General features: G+C 33.6%; 1 protein-coding gene across 10 annotated transcripts in view; it reads left to right on the top strand.

The window, feature by feature from the left end:
- The window catches only part of COP1 (COP1 E3 ubiquitin ligase), a 242,753-nt gene that overhangs the window by 171,495 nt on the left and 58,096 nt on the right, over window positions 1–13,162 (top strand). For all 10 annotated transcript variants that reach the window (XR_012033052.1, XM_072830730.1, XM_072830729.1 and 7 more), the window contains one exon: window positions 11,225–11,342. Coding sequence is in view for 9 of the 10 variants with exons in the window: in XM_072830730.1 (XP_072686831.1) it covers window positions 11,225–11,342 (118 nt within the window). In the remaining variant the exon portion in view is untranslated. The remainder of the gene's footprint in view (window positions 1–11,224; window positions 11,343–13,162) is intronic.

Genomic DNA, 13,162 nt, shown 5'->3' with positions numbered 1-13,162 from the left:
GAATATTTTAGAATGTGTGGTTTAGCTCTAATCTTTATTACATTAAGTTGATAATAAAACTATGTATTCCATATAATTGTTGTATATACTTTCAGATAAATTCAAATAAACACAAATTATTTAAAACTTTTTTCTATATTTGATAACATTTTTTTCTCTATTTCCAAATGATAAGGATTACAACGATGTCATCTGGCCACTAATGTCTATGCGTAGAACATTGTACTGAATCCTTAAATGAATGTGAAAATTTAAACATTTTTCCTGTTGTCTGTCTAGTTTAGGACAACACAAGAGAAACCTTACAGGGCAACCCATTTCTTCCATCAGAGATAATTAAAACTAACAAATCACAAACATATCCATCCAAATAGATGTTTTTGGAAACAAACAGATATTATTGATATTTTGAGTTGGATTTTGTAGGGAAGTGGTGATTTGTAAGTTTTTATTTGCCCCAGGGGCTTTAGAATTTAGTATTAAAAATTCATTAATTAATATGCTTTATCCCTGCAAAAAAGGATAAATACAAAAAACTAAATGAAAACATTTTTTCATATTGCTCAGTACAATTAATTCATTTCAATATTTCTTAAGATTCTTTAAGAGTTGGCAGGTGGAAAGGAATGCTGGGTAGGTAGGGAGAACAGAGGCTTATTAGTAAAAATGCCTCTGTTCCTATTTGGGCTATAACCGGAACAGCTCTACTTTAATCTGTTTGGTGTCCTAGGATTTTAAATAAATTAGGCAAAAGAAGACTTCCTTATTATACATGTAAACTTTTTCTAAACTGAGTCTTTTTTTTTTTTTAAGTTTTTTAAAAAATATTTTTTATGTATTTATTTGAGAGAGAGTGCACACAAACAGGGGGAGGGGGAGAGGGCAAAAAAGCAGGTTCCCAGGTGAGCAGAGATCCCCACATGGGGCCCGGACCCTGAGATCATGACCTGAGCCCAAGGCAGATGCTTAGCTGATTGAGCCACCCAGGAACTACTAAAAAAAGTTTTGGGAAAACATATATAATAGAATTTTTTATTTTTTATTTTTTTTATTTATTTTTATTTTTTTGAATTTTTTTTTTTTTAAGACAAGTTTTAGGTTCACAGCAAATTGATAGGAAGATGCAGAGATTTCCCATATACCTCCTACTCCCAAACATACACACATACTCTCATTATCAACATCCCTTTCCAGAGTGGTACATTCAATTATTTAACCTATGTTCACACATCATAATCACCCAAAGTCCATTCTTTACACTGCATTCTTGCTGTTATATATTGTATGGATTTGGATAAATGTGTAATGACATGTATTCATAATTGTAGCATCATATAGAGTATTTTCACAACTCTTAAGAATATTGTCTTCCACCTTTGAGAACTTGATCAAGCTCTCAGAAAAAAATCTGACAAAATTGTGGAGGATTCCTATGACTGGCTCCCTCTGGAGTTTTTAATTCTCAAACTTGTTCACACTGAGCCTCCCACAGTTTATCAGTTGCAGTTCAGATTTTTATATCCAGGTACTTTTTTAATGGCAGATTCTCTGTATGAATCACTAATTATTCATTCACCTGTCTCTTTGATCTTTAGGGTAGCAGTTAGACCTGGGCTGTCATCTTTCTTGTGAATTCTAAAGAGTTGTTGATTTCTTAATCTATTCATCTTTTATTTGTTATTAGGATAAAGTGTCAGCTTCCAAGTGCTTTATATATGAAATTGGAAGTCATTTTTGTTTGTTTTTAAATGATTTGATGATTGTGGCTTATCTAATACACAAATAGGTAATTGCTACTTTTGTCACACTGTAGCTTATAATTGCTTGTGTATCTTTTGTGGATTGGTAAGGATTAGAGGGATGATTCGTAAAATAAGGCTGCATAATAGTGAGCTAAAATAGTCTGTCTTTCTAAGGTTCTATATAGGTTGGAACCCAGAGGTTATTATATTTGTAAAAAAAATAAGCAGTGACAATTTCTGATTCTTTCTCAAATGATGAACAAAAATCTAACAACAAATTCAGAGCAAGTGTTATAAAGAAGTGTTGCAAAGTAGTGCATATGCATTTGTATTATGTAACTTATACTTGTTTGCTCTTTCTGTTTCCAAAGTTTAGCTGTCTTTCAGATCTCTAAGATGACTCTAATAAGATATCATCAAAGGCTTAAAGGCAGTAAAAAAAAAAAATATCATGTAATTGTTTTTAAAGCAAAAAATGTTAGCTGTATAAGGTCAATATCAGTAACTAGTAGATGCACCAGTATATTTATTTTTAATTTATTTTAAAATATATTTTTAAATAGTAAACTTCGCCCCCAACATGGGACTCATACTCATGACTCTGAGATGAAGAGTCGCATGGCCTACTGACTGAGCCAAACAGGAGCCCCTGGACCTGTGTATTTTTAAATACTCAGAAGTTATTTTCCCTGCCTAAGGAAAACTTTTTTTTTTTTTTTAAAGACGCTCATTTATTGTCACTGGGAAAACTTTTTTAAGGATTTCTCCAGCTTGCTTTCTTATTCTAGTCCTATCATGGTAATAACCCAAAAGCTAGGACACAGATCTTTTGAAGCTCATAAGTATCTGGGAAGCCTGAAAACAGAATTTGGGGTTTTTGAAATTTGGCTTGATCTCTTTCCTACTGGCTATTGTATATTGGATTGAACCTATTTCCTTTGTATACTTGCTTTTTAGAACACAGTTTAGAATGGCTTTGTCATAAATTGCATTTAAAAACTACTCAGTTGTACTTACCTTATTGTTACCTTAGTAAAGGTAATGAACTCTTATTTAACATTAAGTTCAGTCAGATATTTCTGCATCTATTCTAGGCAAATTATTTTCATCCTCTCACTTTAGCATATCAACAGTGATTACCTTATGAAATACTTTGTGGTATCACTATAGGAAAATTATTAATTATACCAGAAATAATTCTGTATTGATATTCCTCTTAAGATTGTGTATGTTTGGTTAAAATAGAAACAAATTTTCTTTACATTGACAAGGCCATGGGGGCAATTAATTAACTGAGAAATCAAATTTGGCATCACCATTGGGACAGACATGATATGCCTCCTAATGTGATGCAGTAGGAAGGAACATAATCTTTATAGTATTCTTGTCAAAAATATTTAACATGAACATAATGATGAGAAAACATTCAAATTTGAATGTGGAACATTCTACAAAACAGCTACCTGAGATGCTTCCAAAAAACTGTTAAGTTGTTGTATGTAAAACAACAACAAAAAACATAGAAACTGAATATAGTGAGTGACCCTTGAGAAAAATTAAATAAATAAATAGCTATTCAGGATTTTTTTTAAAGACTTATTTATTTATTCGTGAGAGAGGGGGCCAGAGACATAGGCAGAGGGAGAAGCAGGCTCCATGCAGGAAGCCTGATGTGGGACTCAATGCTGGATTCTGGGATCACGCCCTGAGCTGTAGGCAGACACTTAACCTCAGAGCCACCCAGGCGTCCCTCTATTCAGGATATTTTTTACAATTGGGATATTTGAGTGTAGAATGCATATTAAATTATATTCTTATGTCAATGTTTCATAAGTATTAACAGTGGTATTGTGGAGAGTCGTCTTGTTTTTAGACAGTAATTTCTGATGTTTTTATGGGTAAAATATCCTGATGTTTGAAACTTACTTACAAATGGTTCATGGGGCAAAAAAAAGAGTGTATTTGTTTATTTATAGAGAGAAGGCTAAAAGAAATATGGTAACCATATTTACATTTGGAGAGTCTAATTGAAAAAATACAAAGTTGTTCAGTTCATTGTTGTCTCAACTTTTCTGCAGGTTTGAAATTTTTCACAGTAAGAACTTAGGGAGAAAGAAAAGGAATAGAAATGTGATCATATATTAAATTTTCTAATTATTAAGAGTATTTTTAAAAATTGTGGTAACACTTCAGAAAGGCTTCCCCTTTATAAAGGAAAGCCAGTTACTGAGGACTCCTCCCCCTGAACTAAACTATTTTTGTCATAATGTTAATTAAGTTACATGGGCAAATACAAATTATAACCCAGTTTTGTATGTTCCTAGTTCTTAAGTAACTTGAAGTTGAATCAAATTCTAATTAAATACAGTAAAAATAAAAATAAAAAATAGAAAAAAGAATAGCAAGATGATGGTTTAGTAACAGTAATATGATGGAGTAGTATTTGTTTTGCTGAAAATAAATCACCACTGCACAGAGCTGGTTCTGAGTATTATAGTGCAGTTTCCTTCAAGATTGCTATGTCTATAAAAAGATCATTTCCCGTTTTATACTTAAGTCTCTCTACTACTTTTCTCATCCTAGCTACTGTAAAATCTTATAGGGCACAGTGAAATAATTTAACCTTTACTTATATCCCTACATTTTTGTATATATTCCTTCTTGTGTTCTTATTAGCCTGAGAATACGTTAATATATTATTATACTGTACTGTGCTGTTTTGATTATATCAAATTATTTTCAGCTTTTATGAAATAATTATTTTACAAAAATATTTTTCAATTTTAAATTATTAATGCAAAAGAGAAGTTTATCTTTGTAACTGGTAAATTTAACATGGGCACAGCATTTGAAGCAGAATTTTTTTTTCCATTTTTACTTTAGCACATGTGAAACAATTTGCAGCTATACATTTATACCTCTCCAGTATAAGCTAATTGCTGTCATTTGAGGTGATTACTTAATGCAATTATAATAATTTAAAAAATCTGAGAATACTTTTCCATAAAAGCAACAAAAATACAAGCAAATTTATAAAAACTGAGCTAACTTGTGGTATATAAGCCTTGAAAACCACCAGCCTTCTAGCCACCACTAGGAAAAGAAAAATAGGTGTGGGAACTTCTCAGAAAGCCCTATTTCTAGATCATTGTCATTGTTTGACCTGACTCAAAGTCCACATGGGGAAAGACCTGGACCCAGGGTTTTGTTGAAAACCACCAGATCACAGTTATCTAAGGCTGTGATAAGAGATGGGGCAAACAGGAGTCCAGTCAAAATTTAAAAGGATATGGGCAGCAGAATAGCCACAGGGTCTTTGAAAAAGCTCCTCGGATGTAGAATGCTTTGTGCATATTCAGGCCAGTGTGCTTATCCAGGAAAAAAATGAAAGGACTCTAGTTGCTTGCCTCTCATTGACTCTGTATAGGTAAGAAGTGAGATTTAAAAGTTGCTGACCTTTGAATAGGATGCCCTAACACACACCACAGGTGCCCTGGGCAAAGGATAGAAGACATACTGGCTCAAAACATTTAAGAACATTTTGTGGCTACTAAGCAATGCTGACCCAGGAGCAAACTTTATTAATCAAGGTAAAAAAAAAATTCTTTTTTTACAAGAAAACAAATCGAAACTTAAGTGGTTTCATGCATCATGGATTTACAGACTAGAGAGTCCTTTCTGGAAAAGTCTCTAGACAATTAAGGTGTCAACAAAACCAACAACAAAAAGCCAAGTCACAAAAGTCCCAGGAGAGGGTGGTAGGAACTGATTTCATAGTTACCACATTATATTATCTATAATGTCTACCTTTTATAGAAAACAACAACAAACAAACCACCCCAAAATCAAAACTATGGGATTATGCAAAAAAGCAGGAAAAAATTAGCTAAAAGTATAACAGAGTTAGGCTTATTTCAGACTTTAAAGCAGCTAATTTAAATGTATTCAGTGAATTAAAACATGATTAGGGAATGAAAGAAATATAAAAATATGAGACTGTTCAAAAATAAAAAACAAATAGAAATTCTGTAGTTGAAAATTATAACTGAAATAAAAATTCACTAGAGGAACACTTAAGCAGATTTGAACTGGCAGTGAACTTGGAGTTAAGTCAATAGTGATTATTCAGTCTAAGAATGGAGAAAAATGAATAAAGCTTTGGAAACCTGTCAGACACCATTAAAAATGCCAGCATAAACAGACTCAGAAAATAAGGGAATAGAGAAAGGGATGGAAAATATTTAAGGTAAAGGGGCCAGAACTTCCCCAAATTGTATGAAAAACATCAGTTTAGACACTCATGAACCTCTGTGAGCTCATGAACCTCTGTGAGCTCAAAGTAGAATAAACTCCATGAGACTGGCACCTAAACACATCAAATTCAAACTCCTGAAAGCAAAGAAGGGGAAAGAATCTTGGAAAACACCAAGAGAAAAGCAACTCAGCACATAAAAGCACTCCTCCATAAGATTAGCAACTTCTGGGCAGTCCAGGTGGCTCAGGGGTTTAGTGCCGCCTTAAGGCCAGGTGTCATCCTGGAGACCCAGGATCAAGAAGCAGAGAGCCTGCTTCTCCCTCTGCCTAAGTCTCTGCCTCTCTCTGTCTCTCACGAATTAATAAAATCTTTAAAAAACCTAAAATCTGTGTTAGCAGCTGAAGCAGTGCTTAGAAGAAATGTCCTGGTTCACTGAGTAGAGCATGGGACTCTTGATTTTGGGATTGTAAATTCGATCCCCATGCGGAATTGAGAGATTACTTAAAAATAAAATCTTAAATAAAAATGTCTATCTTCAAGTGTTTACATTAAAAAAGAGAAAGATCTTAATAATCTAAGCTCTTACCTTAAACATCTAGAAAAAAATAATAAATGAAGCTATGGAAGGAAGGAAATAATAGGATGGGAATTAGTGAAATAACGAATAGAAAAATGATAGAGAAAAATCAGCAAAACTAAAAACTGGTTGAGTGGCAGTTGGGTGTTTCAGTTGGTTAAGCATCCAACTCTTGATATTGGCATAGGTCATCATCTCCGATCATGAGCTCAAGCCCCACATGGGCTCCATGCTGAATGGGGGAGCCTGCTTATGATTCTCCCCACGCCTTCTTCTCCCTGTCCCCTCCTTCTCTCCTCCCCCTCCTCCCTTCCTACTTGCACTCTCTTAAAAAAAAAGTTGGTTCTTTGAAAAGATCAACCCATTTGGCACACTTTTAGGTAGACTAAGAAAAAAGGAAGACACAAATCACTAAAATTAAGAATAAAAGAAACCGGGGGCTGGCTCCTAAGTGGCTTAGTATGTCAAGTGGCCAATTCCTGATTTTGCCTCAGGGTCTTGGGTTCCTTGCTCAGTGGGAAGTCTGCTTGAGATTCTCTTTCTCCCAGTGTGCCCCTTCCCCCACTCATTTGCTCCCTCTCTCTCTAAATAAAGAAATAAAATCTTAAAAAAAGAATGAAAGAAGGGGGTTTACTGCTGACCTTTCAGATATTAAAAGGGTTACAGCAGAATACCATGAACAGCTGTATGCCAGCTTAATAATGTAAATGAAGTGAACAAATTTTATAATTCACATTATTAGAATGGACTCAGAAGCATTAAATCAAATAGACCTATGGAAGGGAAAAAAAAAATTGAGTAATAACATTCCTACAAAGAAAGGCAGAGACCCAAATGGGTTCCCTGGTAAATTTTATTAAATGATAAAAAATACTACTACTACTTCACAAAATCTTCCCTGAAGAATTTTCAAAACCAGAAGCCCAATATACCACACAAATAGAAAAACAGACCAGTATTCTTCAAGAATAGAGATGCAGATTCCTTGTACAGAATATTAGCAAAGCAAATTCAATGGCATATTTAAAAGATTATCACTCTGATAGTGTGAAATTAATTCCAGGAGTACCAAATTTGTTGAACATCCAAAAATCAATTAATATAATATACTGTATTAATAGAATAAAGAGTTAAAACCATATAATCATCCTAACAAACATAGAAAGGGCATTTGACAAAATCTCATACCCATTAATGATTAAAACATGTAACAAATAGCAGTAAACGTCTTCAACTTGACAGAAGGTTTCATTGAAAAACCGCAGTGAATATCTGTTACAAGTAGAAGACTGAATGCTTTTCCCCTACAAATAGGAACTGAGCCATGAAGGTGCCCATTGAAAAAAAACATTAAGGGCTTTTGGGTGGCTCTGTTGGTTAAAGGGTCTGCCTTCAGCTCAGGTCATGATCCCAGTGTCCTGGGATTGACTCCTACATTGGACTTCCTAGTCAGCAGGAGTCTGCTTCTCCTCCCTCTGCCACACCACATGCTTGTGCTCTCTCACTCTCAAAGAAATAATCAATAAATTCATAAAAAAATATTAAACTATCCTTTTGCAGATGACACTAACCCATATGTAGAAAATTTTAGGTAATCTTTAAAAAAATTAGAACTAATAATTGTTCAGCTGGGCCACAGAATAAAGTATCAGTATTAAAAAAGTCTTTTAAAACACAAACAATGTACAGTCCAAAAAAATAGTATGATTCTGTTCAGAATAACATCAAAAAGAATAAAATTCTTAATGAATAAATTGAATAAGGTAATTGCAAGACTTGTACATTGAACATTACAAAAATATGTTAAGGAAAATAAGATGTAAATAAATACAGAGATATTCTGTTCATAAATTGGATGACTTAATATTGTTAAGACGATAGTTTTCCTAAGAGTAATTTGTAGATACTACTCAATCTCTGGAAAAATTTGAGGAGGCTTTTATCCAGGAAATGATAACCTTATCCTAAAATTTATGTGGAAATGCTAATGGACAGGAATTGCCAAAAAATTTTTTTATAAAAGAACAAAGTTGAAGAACTTTTTCTACTGAATATCAAAATTATAAAGCTCTAGTTCGTTATAGGGGCACTCAGACTGTCTTAGTCAGTAGAGCATGTGATTCTTGATCTTGAGGTTATAAGTTTGAGTCCCACAGCGTGTGTAGAAATTACTTAAAATCTTAGGGGTGTCTGGGTGGCTCAGTTGGTTAAGCATCTGACTAAGCCTAATTTTAGCTCACGTTATGATCTCAGGGTTGTGAGCCCCACATCAAACTGCATGCTCAGCAAGCAAAGAGTCTCCTTGAGATTCTCTGTCTCCCTTGGTCCACCGCCCCCTCCAATAAATAAATCTTTAAAAAATAAAATCTTTTTTAAAAAACAAAGCTATAGTTGTACAAGACACTGTTGCACTGGGAGGAGGTAGACATACGCAAATCTCTTGATTAGGATTAATCCAAAAGTCAGTTCATTTTCATCAAGGATGCTGAAGCAGTTCATTAGAGAAAAAGTTTGTTTCCACCCCATGGTGGGACAGCTGGATGCATATCCTTTCATATGCAGGAAGATGAACTTTGACCTCTACTCCTACCATATAGAAAAATTAACTTAGAATTGATCATAGACATAAATGTAAGAACTAAAACAATCAATGCTAGAAGAAGAAAAATCTTTAAGATTTTATCTTAGTCAAAGTTTTTTATGAGGTTAAAATAGAAAAAAATAAATAAATTGGACCCCATCAAATCCAAAGCTTCTGTGCCTTAAAATATACTGCTAAGGGCAGCCCCTGTGGTTCAGTGGTTTAGTGCTGCCTTCAGTCCAGGGCCTGATCCTGGAGACCTGGGATCGAGTCCCACATCGGGCTCCTAGTATGGAGCCTGCTTCTCCCTCTGCCTGTGTTTCTGTCTCTCATGAAAAAATAAATAAAATCTTTAATAAAATAAAATAAGATAAAATATATTGTTAAGAAAATAAAGACAAGCAACAGAATGGTTGGTAATATTTGTTAAAAAATTTTTTGATCGTATCCAAAATTTTCAGAGTACTCATGTAAAGGAACTGGAACCATCTTGTATCGCTTGTAAGAATTTAAAATGGTACAGTCAGCAGTTTGTCAATTTCTTTAAAAAATTATCACCTAATGCAGTAATTAACACTTCTTAGATGTCTTAGTGAGACTTGAATACATTTTTCACAAAGCCTTGAATGTGATTGTTCATAACAGCATTATTTTTCATAACCAAAAAATGGTTTGGTTATGAAACAATACTTCACCTGGTGAGTGAGTCGACAAAATGTAGTCTATCTATACAATGGGTACTACTTAGCAATAAGATGAAATGAACTAGGGACGCCTGGGTGGCTCAGCGGTTGAGCACCTGCCTTCGGCTCAGGGCATGATCCCGGCGTCCCAGGATCGAGTCCCTCATTGGGCTTGCTGAATGGAGCCTACTTCTCCCTCTGCCTGTGTCTCTGCTTCTCTCTCTCTCTTTCTGTTTCTCTCATGAATAAATAAATAAAATCTTAAAAAAAAAAGGACTGAACTATTGATTTGTTACGACATAGATGAACTTCAAAAACATTATTTGAAGTGTAAGAAACCATACATAGAAGTCATGTATTGTATGGCTTCATCTACAATGAATGTCCAGAAAAGGTAAATTTATTAGAAAAAGTTAGATATAGTGATTGCCTAAGGCAGTGGGTGGTAAATGAGCATGAGGCATGTTACTGGAATGAGAAAAACGTTTTATTTATTTATTTTTAAGATTTTATTTATTTTTTTAATGAGGGAGACAAAGAGAGTGGCAGAGACATAGGCAGAGGGAGAAGTAGGTTCCCTGTGGTAGCCCTGAGATCTTGACCTGATCCAAAGGTGGATGCTCAACCACTGAGCCACCCAGGCACCCTGAGGAAACTGTTTTAAAACTGATTTATTATGGAGATGGTGTACCACTGGATAAAGTTACTAAAAATCGTTGAATTGTGTAATTACAGTAAGTTGGTTTTATTATATGTAAAATGTGTCTCAAGACACACTTTTTTCAAAGGCAAATGTGGGAAATTATATAGTATTATTTTTAACCAGAAGCCTAAAATGTTAATCTGTATATTTTAAAGATTTTATTTATTTATTCATGAGACACAGAAAGGCAGAGATATAGGCAGAGGGAGAAGCGGTCTCTGTGGGGAGCCTGATGGGGCGCTCAATCCCAGGACCCCAGGATCAGGACCTGAGCTGAAGGCAGATGCCCAACCACTGAGCCACCCAGGAGTCCTGTAAAATATTTATATTACCTTTTTTTATAAGGTCGTCTAAAATGTAAGGATACATTTTAAGATTTTCGGTTACTTTGAACCTTTACTACTCTGGAATTAGAGCCAGGATCACTGGATATATCAGCGGAACTCCCTTTCAGACTGACATTGGCATGTGTATGTACTTTTTTATGCTACTATATTTCCTAGATTAAAAACAGAAGACACATTATATCTTCCTTGTCTTTGAAAATCAATCATAGCACTTAGTTTTGTTATTACACGTTTGATATTGTCCCTGAAACCTTTGAAAACTCACCAAACCATTTAAAATGAGCTTTGCTTTACATTTCTTCATTTACTACATTTTTCTTGTTTTATTTGTTTTAGATCACTGTGTCCACTACTATGATCTTCGTAACACTAAACAGCCAATCATGGTATTCAAGGGACACCGAAAAGCAGTCTCTTATGCAAAGTTTGTGAGTGGTGAGGAAATCGTCTCTGCGTGAGTATTACTCTCCTGAGATTGAGCTTAACCGAGAACTCTGTCGTCATTGACCGATTTTATAACGTCACTGTGGGTATCTGTAAAGAGTAACACTGTGGTATAGCACTTTTTCATAAATAGTAGAGTTTAAAAAATAATTTGTCTAACTAAAATACATGTATATTCTGGTTTGTATTGTTCACTTTTGTATTCTCTTTATGAATAAAATCCTTATTTTATTACATAAAGAAAGTTTTTAATGCACCCCTCCTTCAACATTTAAACTTTAGATGGGATTTCAACCACTGCTTCTCCTTAAGAGAAAATCAACAAAGTTGATGGAATAGAATAAGAAGCATTTTATCTGTTAAAGTCAATTAATATGTTATTGTATATTTACACACTTTGTAGTACAGTAGTATTATTTATGGCTTTAGGGAATATTTGGTTGATTCTGTGTTACTTGATTTCCCTATGATTTCATGGTGTGTTTTAAATATGTTTTGAAAAGAACTAAATGTGGCTTGATACATATCCTTTGAGAAACCTTCTGCACTAGAGAATTATAATGTAAGGTTTAATTGTCTTTTATTTTGTTTGAAGCTTAACAAGATGTCATCCAGATAAATAAATCTCAATTACCAAAATATCGTTGACAAAGCACTTCTAACAGGCAGTCCCTTTTTTCTGTTAACCCAGTTCATAGTTCTCTTTATATTACCCTAGCATATATCCATCTTAATTTCTCCGTATTTTATTTCTTTTCACGCTTAATGATCCTTTTTTTTTCTTTTCACTTAGCTCCCCACCCCACCTTAATTTCTGATCTCTACTCTTAGGAGATTATTAATACCAGTGCTTTGGCATTAATATTTGCTATCCCCCACCATATCTACCTCTCTATACTGGTTACTCTAGATTAGAAATTGGTAATTTGAATTTATTTGGCAAGGTATTTTGAACCTGAGTTACAAACAAGGGAAAAAAAAACTGAGTTTTCTAAGGCAAGATAATATAGGCAATTAGTTCACAAACCTAAATTATTATTAACTAGTCCAAATGTATCCCATCTTTAGGAATAATAATGGTTAGTAAATAAAATTTTATTCAGATTCAATTGTAGATGTTAGATTATATGGCAAAAATATTTTTCTTCAGTTTCAGATTTATAAATGTTAAATTATTTTGATTTTTAGTAGTTGTAATACATATATACCTAATTGTATAAATTGAGAAATTTTAGTCAACCTATTAATGTTTATACGTTGTTTATATTTTCACCAATCTCTTGTCCTTCTTAGGTTTTATAAATCATGATTTTTTAAAAATATGTTTGAGGTTTAGAAGTTTTTAGAATAAATTTACCCACAAGTATATTTGGAAGTGTTACAAAGTAATATTAAAATATACATATATTGCCACAACCTCTGAATTCTTGACCAATAAAAATATATACACAAAGAAATATTCAGTGCCACATTGTTAAGAAAAAGAAATTGAAAACAACATAAATGTCTTTTGAAAAAATGATAACAAGGATTAGAGTTTGGAGTTTGGCGTCTAAGATGAGACAGTTTCAGTCTTGGCTCTGCTTTGGACTAGCTGTGGTATCTTGAAAATATCCATAACCTTCACATTCTCAGTTGCCTCATCTCTAAAATGGAGTTAATAATAGTTATTATGTTGTGAATCTTTAAATGAAGTAAGCAGTGTAAAGATTCAGCATAGTGCCCTATTCTGTGAATGTTATGTAAGAGAAAGGTGATTTATTATGTAGTTATTAATGAAGATATCTGAATGTGTTTAGAGAAAAATTATAAACCAAATTATTGAGTAAA

The sequence above is a fragment of the Canis lupus genome, chromosome 6 (assembly GCF_048164855.1).
Source record: "Canis lupus baileyi chromosome 6, mCanLup2.hap1, whole genome shotgun sequence".
NCBI lineage: Eukaryota > Metazoa > Chordata > Mammalia > Carnivora > Canidae > Canis > Canis lupus.
This window is presented reverse-complemented; position numbering and strand designations above follow the sequence as displayed.